At 60.2% G+C, this 14,907-nt stretch overlaps 1 protein-coding gene across 10 annotated transcripts in view; it reads right to left on the reverse strand.

Annotated features, from left to right (window-relative positions):
- Positions 1-14,907, reverse strand: part of ARHGEF10L (Rho guanine nucleotide exchange factor 10 like) — a 158,506-nt gene that overhangs the window by 56,823 nt on the left and 86,776 nt on the right. For 7 of the 10 annotated variants that reach the window (XM_047869947.1, XM_047869945.1, XM_047869944.1 and 4 more), the window contains 9 exons: positions 14,631-14,737; positions 12,628-12,705; positions 11,421-11,600; positions 10,239-10,355; positions 9,751-9,843; positions 8,998-9,171; positions 4,715-4,860; positions 3,076-3,090; positions 2,666-2,847 (listed from right to left, as the gene is read on the reverse strand). In XM_047869947.1, coding sequence (XP_047725903.1) covers positions 2,666-2,847; positions 3,076-3,090; positions 4,715-4,860; positions 8,998-9,171; positions 9,751-9,843; positions 10,239-10,355; positions 11,421-11,600; positions 12,628-12,705; positions 14,631-14,737 — 1,092 coding nt within the window. The remainder of the gene's footprint in view (positions 1-2,665; positions 2,848-3,075; positions 3,091-4,714; positions 4,861-8,997; positions 9,172-9,750; positions 9,844-10,238; positions 10,356-11,420; positions 11,601-12,627; positions 12,706-14,630; positions 14,738-14,907) is intronic. The other 3 variants (XM_047869946.1, XM_047869950.1, XM_047869952.1) reach the window with 1 other exon arrangement.

Here is a 14,907-nt window from a genome sequence, read left to right on the forward strand (position 1 = left end):
ATGACTATCTAGAAAACAGACGCACATCCATGGGGCGCCTGGGTGGCTCAGTCGGTTAAGCGGCCGACTTCGGCTCAGGTCATGATCTCACGGTCTGTGAGTTCGAGCCCCGCGTCGGGCTCTGTGCAGACAGCTCAGAGCCTGGAGCCTGTTTCAGATTCTGTGTCTCCCTCTCTCTGACCCTCCCCGTTCATGCTCTGTCTCTCTCTGTCTCAAAAATAAATAAACGTTAAAAAAATTTAAAAAAAAAAAAAGAAAGAAAGAAAACAGATGCACATCCATGGGGCGCCTGGGTGGCTCAGTCGGTTAAGCGCCCGGCTCTTGCTTTCGGCCCAGGTCACGATCTCACGGTTCGCGGGTTCGAGCCCCGCATCAGGCTCTGCGCTGACAGCATGGGGCCTGCTCGCTCGCTCTCTCTCTCCCACTCTCTCTCAAAATCAATAAATAAACACATTTTTTAAAAATTTAAAAAAAAAAAAAGACCAGATGCACATCCTGAGTCACTCGGATACCGTGACTTTCAAAACGCATTTTGCTGCGTGGGGTCAGGGCTCCTGTGGACTCTGGTAGTGAGTGGTCAGGCAGGGACGGAGCAGAAGCGAGGTGTGCAGGGGAGGGAGGTAACGCACTCACGCCAAAAGAGAGGCAAGAACAGACTCGCCAGCGGCCTGGGCGGGTGAGCCGGTGGGGAGTGCGGGTCACCGTCTACGTGCCCTGGGGTGCGTGCAGGTGTGGACAAACCCAAAAGAACCTGGCCCAGAAGAGGGCCACGCCCACGGCGTGAGCGATTTGGTTCCAGCAAAACAACATCATCCATCACGTTCACGCTGTTAATTTGAATTTCATTGTTTTGAGGCTTCATTTTTATTCCATTTGTGATTTCGTTTTGGCTTTATGGTTGTTCAAGGGACATATGAGCATAAGGAGCTTATTAGAGCTAGCCTTATATGTGCACCTATTTGAATAGCAACGTAATAAAAAAAAATCAGTCGAGGCCGATGAGGCTTCAGCAAGAATTCTTTTTTTTTCCCCCTCTTTCAGGGAGTCTGGCCGTGGATGACTCTAGTTTGAGAAATGTGGCCACGGACAAGTCACGAAGGGGGGGCCCCAGAGTAGTAGCGGTAAGGTGGAGTCGAGCTGGGGTAAAGGCACCTCAGAGGAAGACAAATGGGGCCGATGAGCCCCTCGCCGGGGGCTTCTGTGAACCGCAAAACAGCCTTCCTGCTCACAAAACCCAGGGGAAGAGGCACAAATCTGGGAGCAGGCGCGACTCTGCAGCCCAGCCCTCCTAGGGCAAGAGCGCATGATGCAATCGCTCCCTCAAAGTTTCCAGAATTGCTGGCAGTCCAGTGAGGCCACCTCCGGGGTCAGGCACGGGACAGAGTCGGGCCGAGCAGCCTCCTGCCTGTGGAAGGTGCCTCAGGCACAGCTCCTCTCTGCCAGCCCTGCAGCGAGGCCCCCTTCACTCATTCGACAAACATGCCTTAACCCCCATCGCACACCAGGCTCTGGGGCGAGGGCTGCAGCAGAACCGTCACTAGTGATGGTGACCATAAAACCGGGCCCCGAGAGGGGCGCCTGGGCGGCTCAGTCGGCTCTGGTCATCATCTCACAGTTTGTGAGTTTGAGCCCCGCGTCAGGCTCTGTGCTGACAGCTCGGAGCCTGGAGCCCGCTTCGGACTCTGTCTCCCTCTCTCTCTGTTCCTCCCCACTCGCTCTCTCTCTCTCTCTCAAAAACAAATAAACATTTTAAAAAATTTAAAAAAAAAAATTAACAGGCCCTGGGAGCAGGGGACAAGGGGACCTGCCCATCCAAGGGAATCAGAAAAGGCTTCTCTGCAGAGGTGCTATCTGAGCTAAGAGGAGGAAGGGCAGACTAGGCCAAAATACAACGGCAGAAGATTCTGCAGGCAGAGCCTGGGAGAAGGCCCTGTGGCCGGAGGGGTCTCTGCCCCTCAGGAACCCAGAGGCCCGGTGTGGCTGGCCCAGGGAGGGCGGGGTGGACAGGCGCCCAAAGGAGGGGTGCACGGAGCCCGCGAGGACCTGGGACTTTACCCTGAGAGCAATGACAAGCCATGGGTGGGTTGGGAGCAGAGGGGGACACACACAGATCGGATCTGCATCGCAAGAGCCAGCTCCGGGGGTGGGTGGAGGACGGACAGGAAGGGCACAGAGGTGCAGGGAGGGACGGAAGCCACCATGGAGACGGCTGGGGGCGCGGGGCTGGGAGGCTGCCGGCCACACTCTGCGTTCTCGATCTCCTTGGGCCCCGAGCCTGTCCCTGAGGATGTAGGGGCCTCAGTGAGTGTCACCTGGGCCCTTCCCCGCACGGAGTGGCAAACTGAGGCACAAAGAGAAGGGACAGCCGCCGAGGTCCCGGAGGAGGCAGGCAGTGGCCAGGTAGTGGTGCAAGTCCCGCCGGGCACGACACACGAGTGCTCGAATGGGCACAGACGTGCTGGAGGGGGTAGGGGCGGGGTGGGCGGGGGCGGGGACCAGCAGCCATCCCTCGCGCAGCAGGACGTGCCTGCAGGACGCGCGTGCTCAGGTGGGTCGTGGGTATGCAGCGTGCAAACCAGCAAGGGCCTCTTGGCCGAGTGGCCCGTCATTCTGGGGTCCCCAGACAGGGCCCCCAGGCCTGGGCGGCAGCGGGGCGGGTACTCACTCTGGGCCTGGCCTGCGGCAGAGGCCTTCTTGGTGCCTGCATGCTGGATGAGCACGTTGTCCTTGTCGTAGGAGCTGCCATCCTGGCCCACCTCCACCACCTGCACCTGGGGCAGTGCTGTGTTCCACTTGACCACGTACTTGGGCCCCAGGGGCACCAGGCTGCTGATCTCCAGCTGGCCCCTGCCAGGACACAGAGGAAGCCCTGCAGGGCCCGCGGCACCCCAGGCCCAGGGCCAGCCCAGGGCACACCAGCTCAGCCAGGCACCTCGCGACAAGCGTAAGACCTCAGGCCAGAACCAAGCGAGGCAGAGCAGGGACCCGCCGATGAGGCCAAAGCACCGGGGTGCCCAGGCCCCAGCCCAGATCCAGAATCACATGCCCCAAGGCCCCGAGCGCCCAAACCCCTACCTGTGGTTGGCAGGCCTGAGAAAAAAGACAAGACAGAAGGGAAGGTCATTACCGTTAGTGAGTGACTTCTAGGGGACTGAGACAGCGGGGCCGGGTGTGGGCATCGGGGATCACAGGGGGGCCTTCTCCCTGAGCTGGGCACCAGCCTCTAGTCACCCGTGATTGCCACAGTGGCCCTGCTGGAAGCTCGTATTATTCCAGACAAGGACACTGACGCTCAGAGAGGTCATGTGACTCATGCCGAATCCCCCCCACACGCTCCCTGCCACAGTGGGCCACCAGCATCCCCGTCACAGCTCATACCAGGCTAGTCCCTGAGCCACAGGAGGGCAGAGCAGGTGTTCATCGGCTATGGTGCCTTCAAAATCACAGGGCTTGAGTGAGTGAGGGAGAGCGGGAGGGAGGGAATGGATGAGGCAGCCGTAAGCACCACCCACACTGATCTAGAACAGAAGCTTCTCTGTCCAAGTCCGCTCTCCTCCAGTACCGGCTCTCCTCCAGACCCGTGAACTGGCATAAAGCAAGGACCCAGGAAGTATCTGATGGATTAACGGATGGATGGATGGGTGGCTGGAGGGTGATGGGAGTCCCAGGACAGCCCCACTTGCTCCCGTTCCAGGGCGCGTGAGCCCCAAGCATGGGGACCGTCCCCAAATCCGCTCCGTGGCTGTGCCTGCACCAGGTACAGAGCCTACGTGAGTCCCCTCAGGCGTCCCCCACCCCACGTGCGCTCCACCGGGCGGGCAGTAAGAGAGTCGGGCAGGGATTCACATTGGAGTACAGGCGATTTCCCTCTGGACCTCAGTGATCGTTGCCATGCTGGTGTTGCCCTGATGTTGGTCAAAGTGTTATAAAATACTGAGAGCAAAGAGCCTCCTCTGCTTGAGTGGATAAGAGTCACAGCTGGACGGGTCACACAGCTGGAGCTCACTCCGTCACAATCCCTGACACGTACAGGGCCAGGCAGGGGACACAAGTGAGTAAAGTGGGCCAGGTGGAGACTCCTCCCCAGGAAGGGGGCCACGTGGCCCAGCTCCAGGCCCCAGTGGCCCAGGCAGTGTAGGCCCAGAATGCTGGAGCCTCAACTTTTCCAGAGAAGTCAAATGTCTCGGTCCTTGTGCGAACTCCCGGTGCGAGCCTAATAAGAAATTTCTGGAGGTCTAACGCAACCCACGGGGCACAATCGCCCTCACCCTGTCCAGGCTCTGATTCTTTCCGGCACAGTCTGGAAGCCCCGCTCTGGGCATTTCCACCACCTCTGACTCAGAAGGAGGCAGCCAGGCTCTGTAGGGGAGACAATGCCCTGGGCAGCGGAGTGGGGGGAATTTCTTGAATTGCAACGTGGCTGAAACTCAGGAGGCTGTTCAGTTACCAACAGCAGAGTTCCAGAACAGACCAGTACGTACAAATGGACAGCTGTTGGCCCAAAGGCCGGGGGTTGGCCCAGATGACCCTTCCATACGCTCCCCAGCTCCGGGGACCGGGGAAAGAGCAGGCCGAGAGGGCTGGGAGAGGAAGCTGGAATGTCTGAGACCTAAGCCGAGCCCAGAGGGCACCCCATCACAGAGAGGCCGGTCTGGGAACTGGGACACAGCAGGAGGGGGTCCCTAGAGAGTGGCCACGGCCCAGACCCACTTACTTGAAGTTGATGTTGGCACAGACCAGCATGTCATTGAGTAGGAACACCCTACGCTCCTTGGACTTGATCAGCTGCCCACGGTCACCGTACACGGTCTCTGTCAGCGTCTCACATAGGAGCAGCTGCCGCTGACCCGAGGTCAGTAGCTGCGGGAGGGGGACAGAGCAAAGTCAACACCCACAACACACACCGGCTGCGACAGGGACGCCAATGCACCAGCGGGCCAGGGTCCCCTCGCTGTGCACGAAGGGGACCGGCGCGGGGGGCACCGGGGAGGAGGCCAGGGGACCACACGCTGGGTTCTCTGACCGCCCACCTTGCCCACAGCCAGCACCCCTTCTCGGGGGTGACCGGTCCTGGCAGCCTCCCCCCCACCCCCCCCCCCCCCGCGGCGGCCACCAGCAGCGACACAGGCTCCAGAGGCGCAGACTTGCACTCCCGCCCTGGCTCCCCGCTCCCCAGCTACAAAGCCCTCTGGCAGGTCGCTTCACCTCCCCACACCCCGGCTTCCTCAGCCGTCAAGTGGGGCGCTGATCTACCGCTCAGATCACCAAGGTGACGCGTGACGGGGGGCGGGGGGCAGCTATGTAAATTTGCAGAGCCCCGTGCGAGGTGATCACGCAGTCCCCACTCAGATGTTACTAAGAATTTCATGACAGTGACAGCAGAACATCAGGCTAAGCGTGGGGCCCTGTCACCGGTCACGCGCCCGAGAGGCTGGCCCTGCACGAGGGCACTCCACAGACTGGGGCACTGCCATCCCCGCGACCGTGCTGTGTGACAGTCTCCTCCTCCCTCCCCCCCCCCACCTTGAGGAGGTGTGGCCTCCCTCAGGGAAGACTCCCAGCCTGGAAGAGGTCTCAGCCCTGCACCCTGAACCGAACGGCCTGGGCCAGCCTTGCCTCACGAGGGGGTTGGCACAGATCTGTCGTCCAATGAGGCGACCCTCCGAGGAGGCCGGAGACCTTCGAGCCTCAAGCACCTCAGCAGGCCTTTGCCAATCTCAGGCTGGGCACCAAGAACCCCCTGCCCGCACCGGGACCACCGTCCTGCCCAGGGACCCACCGGGAAAACATCTTTTTACTGACAAGGATTTTTTTTTTTTTCCCCAGAGAGAAGGAGAGTATTCAGCAAAATTCATTCCCAAAACCCATGACTCCGATGACAAGAGTCATCCTCCCCTCCCTCCTCACCCCTGCTGGGAAAGGGCAGATCACCCAAAGCCTCCCCGCCCCCCCGGAGAGAACAGCCTGTCATTCTCCACAGAACCATGTTTTCCGATCAACGCCAAAGCCTGAACGGCACCAATGCCCTTTGCATGTTGGGCACTGCACGTGGCCCTAAGTCTCCCACTTCCCGTTTCGCGGGCTCCGCAGCCCCTGAGGCCATCCCCGTCCCCAAAGGAGGAAGCCATCCCCAGCCTGGGCAGCGACACAAAAGGGACTCAGGGGTCCCTCGGGAGTCCCCGCGTAACGGCTAAGGCTGGGCTCCCCTGTGTCACTACCTCCTCCATCAAGCTGCCGCCAGCACATGGAAACAAGACTGGAAGCCCGAGGACAGCAGGCCCCCCAGAAGGTTGCCAAGAGCGCCACGACCCGAACCTTGGAAGGAAAGTCCCCTGGGCTTCTGGAAACCACGCCCCTGCCCCTAAGGCAGATGAAAAGAAAAGAAGAGCGGATGTTGCACAAACCCCCCTGTGGAGGGTCCTGAGCAGGCACATTTTGAAACAGCCGGCAGGGTTCCGTTTGGGGCGCGCCCAGTTTCAATTCTGCTTTTCCCCAGGGGATGGACGGCAAGAGGAAAATCACCGGAGATTGTCCAAGGTGGGGCGGGGGGGGGGGGGGGGGGCCCTAGCTCGAGGCAGGCGCAGTGCGTGGCCACCACACCGCCACCACGTCCCACACGTCTCAAAAATGCCCCCACTTGACAGGTACAGAAACTGAGGCTCAGAGCCTTCTGCTCCTTGTCCAACACCAAACAGGTCTTCCCGACCTCCAGCCAGTGACCCTGGCCCCTTACTGCCTGGGTCCCATCGGGGACAGAGCTGAAGAGAACAGTGATGCTGAAGAGAGGGATTTCCTCCTGCCCAGCCAGGTCTCCTCGCACCCCCCACCCCTGACAGGTGCACAGGTGTGCGAGCAAGAGAAAGCCCTTGGTTACAGACAAGGGGGCCAAAGGAGGGGACAGGAGAAGACCCCTCCCAAGTGCAGAGCAGGTGCCACGGCTGGCCTGAAGCCTGTTTTTCAAGAGACATCCTGAAACAGAAAGCTGGTGTGGGGCAGGTTAGGGAGGCCTGCCTGGAGGCGGGGATAGACTGGGGACTGCGGGGGCAGCCACTACTCAGGTGACCTTCCTGGCAGGAAGGCGGGCCAATGTGCCAGCTCTTCCAGCCCCTCAAGCAGACCTACAAGTCTGGACTTTCTGGGACATCCTTTCCATTTTTGAATGATGGCAACCGATTCCACCTTCTTGAAAATACTATGTGGGCCTAAAAGCATGTGTACGGCCTGAATTTGGCCTGAGGAGGGAGAGTCTTAAGAGGTGGGACCTCTGATGCCTAGAACTGCAAGGAACCCCACAGGCTACCTCGCCCGGGTTTCCAGGCTCATGGTGAAGATCAAAGACGACAGTGTAAGTTAGTATCATATACCGTAAAGGGCAGTCCGCCTGGAAAGGGCTGTTGGCCATCTGGCAAGAATTCCCGTGCTCTCAGAAAGTTCCACCCCATGTGGCTGAAATCTCACTGGCCTTAGTCACTAGCCTTACTTCTGCTTTCGGGGCCCACAGAGCCAGGAGGCTCCCAGTCTTGCCCCAAAAGATCTGAACACCTCCTATGATGACCTTATACAATGTCTCTGCCCCAAAGAACAGCCACTGTCCTTGCCTATGTCCCCTGACATGGGGGTCACCCCACTCTGAGCCATCCCCACCAACCTCTGCCCTCCAGTGGGAGAAAGAAGGTGGGGCCCAGGGGGCAGGGCCTCCCAGATCTAGGTGCGGCTTTGAGCCGCCCATGTCACGCGCACCAACAGGTGACTCTAGGGGACTCCAGTTTTTTGTGCTGGCTTTTTATGTTGAAAACAAGGTTCTCTACAGACTCATTTGAAAGTTTTCCAAGGTTTTGGGGGATTTTTTGTTTTGTTGTTTTTACTAGAATGTTCCTGAGTTTACAGTCCCAAACCATGGCCTGAATTTCTCATCTTTCTTCTTTAAAAATAACACCAGGGGCGGAGCGCCTGGGTGGCTCAGTCAGTTGAGTGTCCCACTTTGGCTCAGGTCATGATCTCACGATACGTGGGTTCGAGCACTGGTCAGGCTCTGTGCTGACAGCTCGGAGCCTGGAGCCTGCTTCCGATTCTGTGTCTCCCTCTCTCTCTGCCCCTCTCCTGCTCGCACTCTGTCTCTCTCTCTCTCTCTCAAAAATAAATGAACATTAAAAAAAAATTTTTTTTTTTTTAATAATAACACTAGGAGCGCCTGGCTGGCTCAATTGGCTAAGTGTCCAACTCTTGATTTCGGCTCAGCTCACTATTCCAGGGTTATAGGAACAAGCCTGATGTCCCTGTTTGGGATTCTTTTTCTTTCCCCCCCTCTCTCTCTCTCTCTCTCACTCTCTGCCCCTCCTCCCCCTCTCTCAAATTAAATAAATAAACATATAAATAAATAAATAAATAAAACACTAATAATGACAACAGCCACCTTGTATTAAGAACTCTGGATCTAAAAAAAATAAACAGAGTTGTAACACTTACTCAAAAAAAAAAAAAAAAAAAAAAGAACTCTGGGTCTGCTGCTTTGCCGACGCCTCCGTTTGCCTCACGGCAGCCCTGGGGTCAGGCCCCACTGAGTTCTCCTCGTTTCAGAGGGAGCAAGTGAGGTTCAGAGAGGTTGGGTGATTCCCCTGAGGCCACACAGTGAGCACCACTGGCAAAGTCTGGATTCAAAACCAGACTCTTGACTCCAGAGCCTACTTGTGTCAAGCACGATGCTACACTCTCATTTCTGGTGTCTTTCCTGGCAATGACACTGGTGGACAAAATCGGCTTTTATCCTAAAATAACGTGAATGGTAATGAATGGGGAGGAGCGGTCAAGACCCCAATCCTCGGGGTTAGGTCTGCGGGGCTCAGAGGGGAGCCAGGAATCCCTCCCTCGGAGAACACTGCCATCTAGTGGGTGGCCGAGAGGAGGAGGCAGAGTGACAGGTGATAAAGGCTGCAGAGCAGGTAAAGGCGTGCAGGTGGGGGGGGGGGGGGGGGGCAGAGGGGGGACCCTGGCACTCACCTTGTTGAGGCTGCTGCGGTCACTGACGCTCTTGGTCAGCTGTTGGATCTCGGCCACCTGGTCAGCCAGCCGCTTCTGCTCGTTGAGCTTCTCGGCCAGCGTCTCCAGCTCCGTGAGGGCGAGCTGCAGGGACAGCCTGTCCGGGTGGCCCCTGGGGGTGTTCTTCAGCATGTCCTGCCAGGACCCCGAGAGAACCGGGAATGAGAACCGCACGCCGGCAGACCCTCCTCCCCTGGCCTGGGGTCAAGGCCTCACCCTCCCACCTCCTGCAGAGACCCGATCTGAAGGTGCCCAGCTTTCGGCCAGGACAGATGGTATCGAACGTGGAGTAAGGACTCCAGAAATAGCTAATGAATGGAAAAAAAAAATAAATCTCTGGATCCATCCCTAATTTACTGATCAGCAGTTTCCTGAGATGAGAGCTCCCTCCTTCAGCTGGAAGCTCTGAGGACAGAGAAGAAAGTGCTGGGGCGGCCCTCGGCCTGGTGACCCCCACCCCCCGCCAAGCCCAGCGGTGACGGCTCACCCCAACTAAGGGCCCTGGGCGATGGGGTTCCGAGCTCCGGGAGCCCTGCGTGGGGACCAGCGCTCCCTCTGGAAGCCTGACGTGGCCAAAGCCAGCTGACTGAGCAACTCCCCACTGCCGGGACCCCTCAGGCCCCGGGAGGCCACAGGCTCTCACTCCCTTCCGGTCGCCTGGGCTCCTGCCCCCGCACCCTGCAGGTCCGTGGCAGCCCGAACCCCGCACGGTACCTGAAGCAGGAGGATGAACTGCGGGAACCTCTGGATGGGCTTCACCATCAGCCCGTAGAGCGTGACGCGGTCGGGGCTGCACACCTGCCTACGCTGTTGGAGAAGGGGCGGAGCTGTCCGCTGACCTCCCGCGGCAAGGGCCCAGCCACAACCTGAAGCCCCACCCGAGCCAAGCCCGACGGAGGAGCACAGCCCCAAGAGGGCCAGGTCCCCCCCCAACGGACCCGCCCGTCACCTCGCCCATCCGAGAGAGGCCGCTGGCCTCCTGTTCCACCTGACAAAGCTCCAGATTCCCAGGCTGCTTACAGATCTGTCCACCTTGTCATCACCCTCCTCTTGGGGGGCAAGAGGGACTGATCCTCTCCCCCCAGGACGGGGGATGTCCCAAAGGAAAGGGGGGGTGGCATCCAGGCCACAGCGATGATGTGACACCCGAAGCTGGGCCGCAGGGCCCTCTCCCTCCTGAGAAACCCGTGAGAGGGGCCCACCTTGAGGAACTCGAGGAAGGCAGGCTTGGTGAGACAGGCCTTCTTGATGATGGACATGGCATTGGTGAAGTTGTTCACATAGTCGCTGTAGACGTCTAGCACCATGGACTTGGAGAACTGGGATGGGCACGGGGGCAGGGAGGGAGGGTCACCGTGATGTGAGGGGAAGGGCGGGCGGCACCCCTGCCCTCGGTGCCAGGTACCCGGAGGCTCGCAACCAGCCCTGTGGTCAGGAGACCTGTCGCCCCGCTGAGGGGACGAACCCAGGCTCCGAGGGGTGGAGAGATGCCCACGGTCCAGGGAGGGAGGGGCAGTGCTAAGGAGAGACCAGGGACCCTCCTCCTCTCCCAGCAGGGTGACCCGGGAAGGCGAGGGGAGAAGGGACAGAGGTGGGGGCAGCCACGATGCCCCTTTTTGCATTTCCTCACCACCCCCAGGAAGTAAAATGCCCTGGGCCTCCAGCCCTCTGGACAGCACTCCTGACCCCAGGTCCTTGTCCACACCGACCGGGATATCAGATCTATTGAATGCTGGGGTTTGCAAAACCATATATATTTTTTCCTTTTAGCAGAACCCAGTGATCTAAAACAGATCCACTGACTTGATGCGCCCACCCCCCACAAATCTCTTTGGGGTTCACAGACTGCAGTTTGAAAAACCAAGAGTCCCCCCTCAGATGGGGGCCTGAGCCCCGAGAGAGCCTTGGAGTTGCCCAAGATTACAAAACTGAGCTGGGACCCAGCCGGGCCTCCTGGAGAGCAAGCCAGTGCACCTGCCCCTTGCCCTGTAGCACAGAGTCCTCTGGGGGCCAAGGCCATGGGATGCGAAAGCATCTCATATGGTGAGCAACCTGCGGGTACTCAGACCAGCCCGGTGAGCACCCTGCGGGTACTCGGACCAGCTGGGTGAGCACCCTGTGGGTTCAGACCAGCCGCCCCAGCAGGGCCAGAACGGTGAACTGGCTTCCCCAGCACCCTGCCCGCAGACATCTCCAAGGACCCACTAGAAGCTGTCATGTGCACCCCAGCTTGGGTCAGGCAGACTCAGGCCCTGCTTCCCCCTGACCCTGTCGGCTTGGACAGGTGACCAGGTGGAGGCAGGAGGCTGGCCCGGATGACATCCGGGTCAGGGCTGCGGTGTTCACCTTGGTGGGGCCGGGGAAAGAGAGTCTGGGATACCTACTGAAGCCACGAAGAGGTCCCCAATCTTCTCGGTGGAGTCCCACTCGGCCACCCGGGAGGACAGGGCTATCTGGAACATGGAGTGGCAGTGTAGGATCTCCTTCACGCGGAAGAACACCACCTGGCACTTACGGGCGCTCAGCACCTTGGGTTCCATCTCCATCAGGGGGTTGCGGTAATCCTGCGGGGCAGGGGGGGGGCGGGCAGCGGGGTGAGCACCCCAGGGCCAGGCCACAGCCCCTCCCACCCAGGTGCCCCGCCAATCAGAACTCAGCAGGCCATGTGTGGACCTTCCCGGAGGCAGGAGGTGGGAGGGCACTTATCCCTCACTCCTCACTGTCCTTTGGGAAGGGTTTCCATGAAGGTAACACTCCTGGCCCCTCTTTGCCCACCCACAACCCACCCCCGTGACTTAGGTGTCAAGCTGGGCTGGGGGAAGAGGCCGCCTGCAAACAGCCCCGTGGAGGCAGGCCCCGAGGCCCAGGCCGGCCCTGGGCAGCTCTGCCCGTGACTGAGCCCGCGTGTCAAATGGAATGGTGGTGGCGATGCCCCTCTGGCAAGTCCCCTGGCCCCCAGCCCTAGAGCCACACCCCCAGCCATCAGGAACACGGTGATATTGTCATCTCTCCCTGCCTGCCGCCCGGGCTGCCCTTGTGTGGCTCCAAACTCAGAAGGGGCAAGAGGACGGTGTCATCGACACCCCACGACCCCCAACAATTCCCTTCCCCGCTGGCCTGTCTCGGAGTCACAGCACCCCCAGAGGAGTCACCCCTTCGGGAGTGCAGACGACAGACCGGGGCGGCAGGGTTACTCCAGTCACATGAGCACTCACAGAGCACGAGGGGGTGCATCCACTCCAGCCTCGGGGGTGGGGGGGCCCAGGATGATCCCGGATGATGGGAGACGTGGCCCCTGGCCCGGGGCTCCCGGACTGGTGAGGAAAGCACGGTCCCTTCCAGGCCCAGAAGGGTCCGCACGCCCTCTACTCTAGAGGGCACACCTCACTTCACAGACCGCGACTCTGGTTCAGAAATGCAGTCTTCCTGCCAACAACTCCCAGGCATCAGGAACGCTTGCTGTCCCCATAAAAGCGCTGGCCTGTGGCCCCTTCCCCCTAAAACTGCCCATAACCTCCCTACGAACCCTCCTTACAGAGTGTCCCTCTGGGGTCCTCCCTGCTGTCTCCCCAGAGGCCCCCGGAGTTGTACCTGGAGTACCCGCTTCAAAGACTCCACGTAGCTGCCTTCACTCTGCACGATGGAGCCCAGGATGTGCCTCCGGACCACCTGCCCGGGGCCAGAAAACACAGTCAGTGGCCGCACCCACCATAGCACAGAGGGAGCACCCGATGTGTGCAGAGGCCCCGGGTGGCGGATAAGGAGTCCTGGTGCCGGAAGAGCTGAGGGGCTGCAGGACGGAAGGGACTCGTCCCTCCCAGAGCCCGCTCCTGGGACCACCGCGGCCCGCAGGCCAGCATTGCCCTCCAGAGCCCCGCCTACAGATGGGGGGTGTGGGGTGCTGGGCTCGAGGCCCCCACCAGGCCATTCCTCGCATACATCCAGGCATAGGGAGTCACCACCCCTCCTCCAAGGGGTCAGGTGGCCTCCCACATCCTGGGACAAATGGGGGAGAAAATTCTTTCTTGGACGGAACAGAGATCTCAGCTCCCACCCCTCGTAGCTCCAACCCCTTAACCAACCCCCCTCCCTCAGATGGGATCCCTCAGGGTACTCTCCACCCCACCAGGTGAGCTCCACCACAGGCCAAACAGCCCAGTCCCTCCCAGCCCCCCTCTCGCTGGCCCCTTCTCTCCTCGGCCCACATCAGTGGTGAGAGCATCCCAGGTGATTCCACTGTGCCCCCACGGCCGTCCTGGGCATCGATCCAGCCACTACCATCTCCCCCTGCCCCTCTGGACACCTCCTTCCCGCCTAGCACACCTCTGTCAGCAATTCCCACAGCCCTGCCTGGGACCCAGGCCTGACTACGGCCCGCACAGCCCCAGGGCCGCAGGATGGGCCAGGCCCACTGTCCTTCAGGCCGCCCCACAGCCAGATGCACTGTCACGGTCACCGATCCCCAGGTGCCCAAGCCGTTCCCAGAGCAGAGTTCTCGACCACAGCACATAGACACTGGGGGCCGGGTGACTCTTGTGTGTCGGGGACTGTCCTGTGCACTGTAGGATATTCAGCAGCATCCCTGGCCCCCACCCACTAGATTCCAGGAGGACCTCCAGTTGCGACAACCACAAACATCACCAGACACGGCCAAATGCCCCTGGAGAGTAAAATCACCTCGGCTGAGAGCCACTGGCCCAAAGTAACTCATATTGCCTGACCGGGAAACACAAGAGGCTCCGGAGGAGAGAGACGCGGCCAATGCCAGCAGGAGCAGGCGGGACTGTGAGCCGGAAGCCTGGGCTCGCGCCTGGCTCTGACGGGGACTCGCCGCGCACGGGCAGGGGTCACCACCTCAGTGCTGGGGGCAGGGGGGTCCAGGCAGGTAACAGAAAAGAAGGAAGCAGGCGGACGGACTCACGTCCTGAGACGTGAGGTGTGGCCACCACATCTCCTCTCCCTGGTTTTCAAAAGAGGCCAAGCATCTCCTCTGCCAGCCAAAAGAGGGGCAAATCCTTTTTCGCACCTGCTGCCCCAACACGACTCACTCAGTGTCCCCACAACCGGGGGAAGGCAGGGGTCTCCCCCGCCGTTTCATGCCTCATGGCAAGAAGCCTGTGCCTGAGGCCCGGAGCAAAGCCCCCGGGTCCTGGTCCCGTGTGACACTTCGGGGGAGGGGAGGTATCGCCCAAAGACCCCCGGCGCCTGGGAGAAGCCGGGAGATGGAGGGTGGGCTGGCCCCTCCATAGTCTCCCAAGTTGGAATAGCTCAATGCTTTCCAACCCTCTGTCACTGTGGTCTTCCCTGCAAACGACATCTCCCGTGTGAAATGATTAAGCAGGAGCTGCTCTCGCCCTGGGGGTGGGAAGAAAAGGCTCTGAATGCTGCCCCCCCCCCCCGTCCCCACCCCGGGACAACGGCATGGGACCTATCGGGCCCAATCTGGAAGTCTGCGCAGCAGGTGAGGAGAGAACGAGCTGAGGCTCGGCCAGGAGGCCCCGCTCACCCCTTCCCCTTCAAGACCCAGACCCGCGGGGTCCCCAACCACCCCTTTTGCCCCCAAAGACCCCCGGCACCCCACTCTACCCACAGACCTGCTGAGGGCTCAGGCCATCTGGCATGGGGCCCAGTTCCGGGGCCGGGGGCTTGATGTCTGTAACACTGACCTCCAGGAGTCCCATGTCCTCCTCCTCCGAGTCACCTGCAAAGTCAGATGGGCTGGTGACACATGCAAGCGAGGATGACCTAGACTGTTCAGCCCCCCAGGAGTTGGGAACCACCCTGGGCCAGGGTCCTGGGGCCACACAGGGTCAGAGCCCACAAGCTGCACTCACTGCTGCGCTCTGCTAGATCGGTCGGTCCGTAAATTAA

Source organism: Prionailurus viverrinus, chromosome C1, assembly GCF_022837055.1.
Source record: "Prionailurus viverrinus isolate Anna chromosome C1, UM_Priviv_1.0, whole genome shotgun sequence".
Classification (NCBI taxonomy): Eukaryota; Metazoa; Chordata; class Mammalia; order Carnivora; family Felidae; genus Prionailurus; species Prionailurus viverrinus.